The following is a 1493-nucleotide window of genomic DNA, read 5'->3' on the forward strand; positions in this document are numbered from 1 at the left end:
TCCCCCTGCCTGGAGCTGACATTTTGTCTCTAAACCTCCTGATTTTCTCTCTTTACCTCCTGATTTTCCCCTAAACCCTCCCCTTCCCACATTTTTTCCACCTGCCTGGAGTTGACAGACATTTTGTCCCCAAACCTCCTGATTTTGTCCCTAAAACCTCCCCTTCCCACATTTTTTCCACCTGCCTGGAGTTGCCAAGAGACATTTTGTCCCAAAACCTCCTGATTTTCTCTCTTTACCTCCTGATTTTTCCCCTTAATCCTCCCTTTTCCTAATTTTTTCCCCTGCATTGAGTTGACAAGAGACATTTTGTCTCTAAATGTCCTGATTTTGTCCCCCAACCTCCTGATTTTCCCCTTTATCCCTTCCCTTCCCACATTTTTTCCCCTCCCTGGAGTTGACAAGAGACATTTTGTCCCCAAACCTCCTGATTTTGTCCCCAAACCTCCCAATTTCTCCCCTAATCCCTCCCTTTCCCACATTTTTTCCCCTACATGGAACTGACAAGAGACATTTTGTCCCCAAACCTCCTGATTTTCCCCTTTATCCGTCCCTTTTCCCCTGTTTTCCCCCTGTCTGGAGCTGACATTTTGTGTCTAAATCTCCTGATTTTGGCCCCAAACCTCCCAATTTTCCCCTTTATCCCTCCCTTTCCCACATTTTTTCACCTACATGGAGTTGACAAGAGACATTTTGTCCCCAAACCCTCTGATTTTGTCCCTAAACCTCCTGATTTTCCCCTTTATCCCTCCCCTTCCCACATTTTTTCACCTGCCTGGAGCTAACAAGAGACATTTTGTCTCTAAATCTCCTGATTTTCCCCCTAAATCCTCCCCTTCCCACATTTTTTCCCCTGCCTGGAGTTGACAAAAGACATTTTGTCCCCAAATCTCCTGATTTTCTCTCTTTACCTCCTGATTTTCCCCCTAAATCCTCCCTTTCCCACATTTTTTTACCTGCCTGGAGCTTACAAGAGAGATTTTCCCCTTTATCCTTCCCTTTCCCACATTTTTTCCCCTACATGGAGTTGACAGAGACATTTTGTCACCAAACCTCCTGATTTTCCCCTTTATCCCTCCCTTTTCCCCAATTTTCCCCCTGCCTGGAGTTGACATTTTGTGTCTAAATCTCCTGATTTGGTCCCCAAACCTCCTGATTTTGTCCCCAAATCTCCTGATTTTCCCCCCAAACCTCCCGATTTTCCCCTTTATCCCTCCCTTTCCCACATTTTTTCCCACTCACCCTGTCTCCCGTGTCTCCCTTCAGCCCGGGCTGACCGGGAATCCCAAATCCTGGACTTCCCTGGGAAAAAAAAGAAATCCCAGGGATTTGTCATTTTTGGAGCTTCAACCCATGAAGGATGGTTGAAAATTCCAGTTTTTCACCTTGTCCCCTTTGTCTCCCGGGATTCCTGGCTGTCCTGCTGCTCCAGGATCTCCCTGGGAATAAAAATATTCCGTCAGAAATGAGGGCTGGAGAAGAAATTCAATATT

The 1493-nt window shown here is 46.1% G+C and overlaps 1 protein-coding gene across 1 annotated transcript in view; it reads right to left on the minus strand.

The window, feature by feature from the left end:
* The window catches only part of LOC115307890 (collagen alpha-1(VII) chain-like), a gene marked incomplete at its 3' end in the record, with an annotated part of 91159 nt that overhangs the window by 38068 nt on the left and 51598 nt on the right, over nt 1-1493 (minus strand). Inside the window, exons 24-25 of the mRNA XM_029963943.1 lie at nt 1386-1439; nt 1243-1302 (exon numbers count right to left, since the gene is read on the minus strand). Coding sequence (XP_029819803.1) covers nt 1243-1302; nt 1386-1439 — 114 coding nt within the window. The remainder of the gene's footprint in view (nt 1-1242; nt 1303-1385; nt 1440-1493) is intronic.

This window comes from Manacus vitellinus, unplaced genomic scaffold (assembly GCF_001715985.3).
Source record: "Manacus vitellinus isolate BGI_N305 unplaced genomic scaffold, ASM171598v3 scaffold_65_pilon, whole genome shotgun sequence".
In the NCBI taxonomy this organism is placed as follows: Eukaryota; Metazoa; Chordata; class Aves; order Passeriformes; family Pipridae; genus Manacus; species Manacus vitellinus.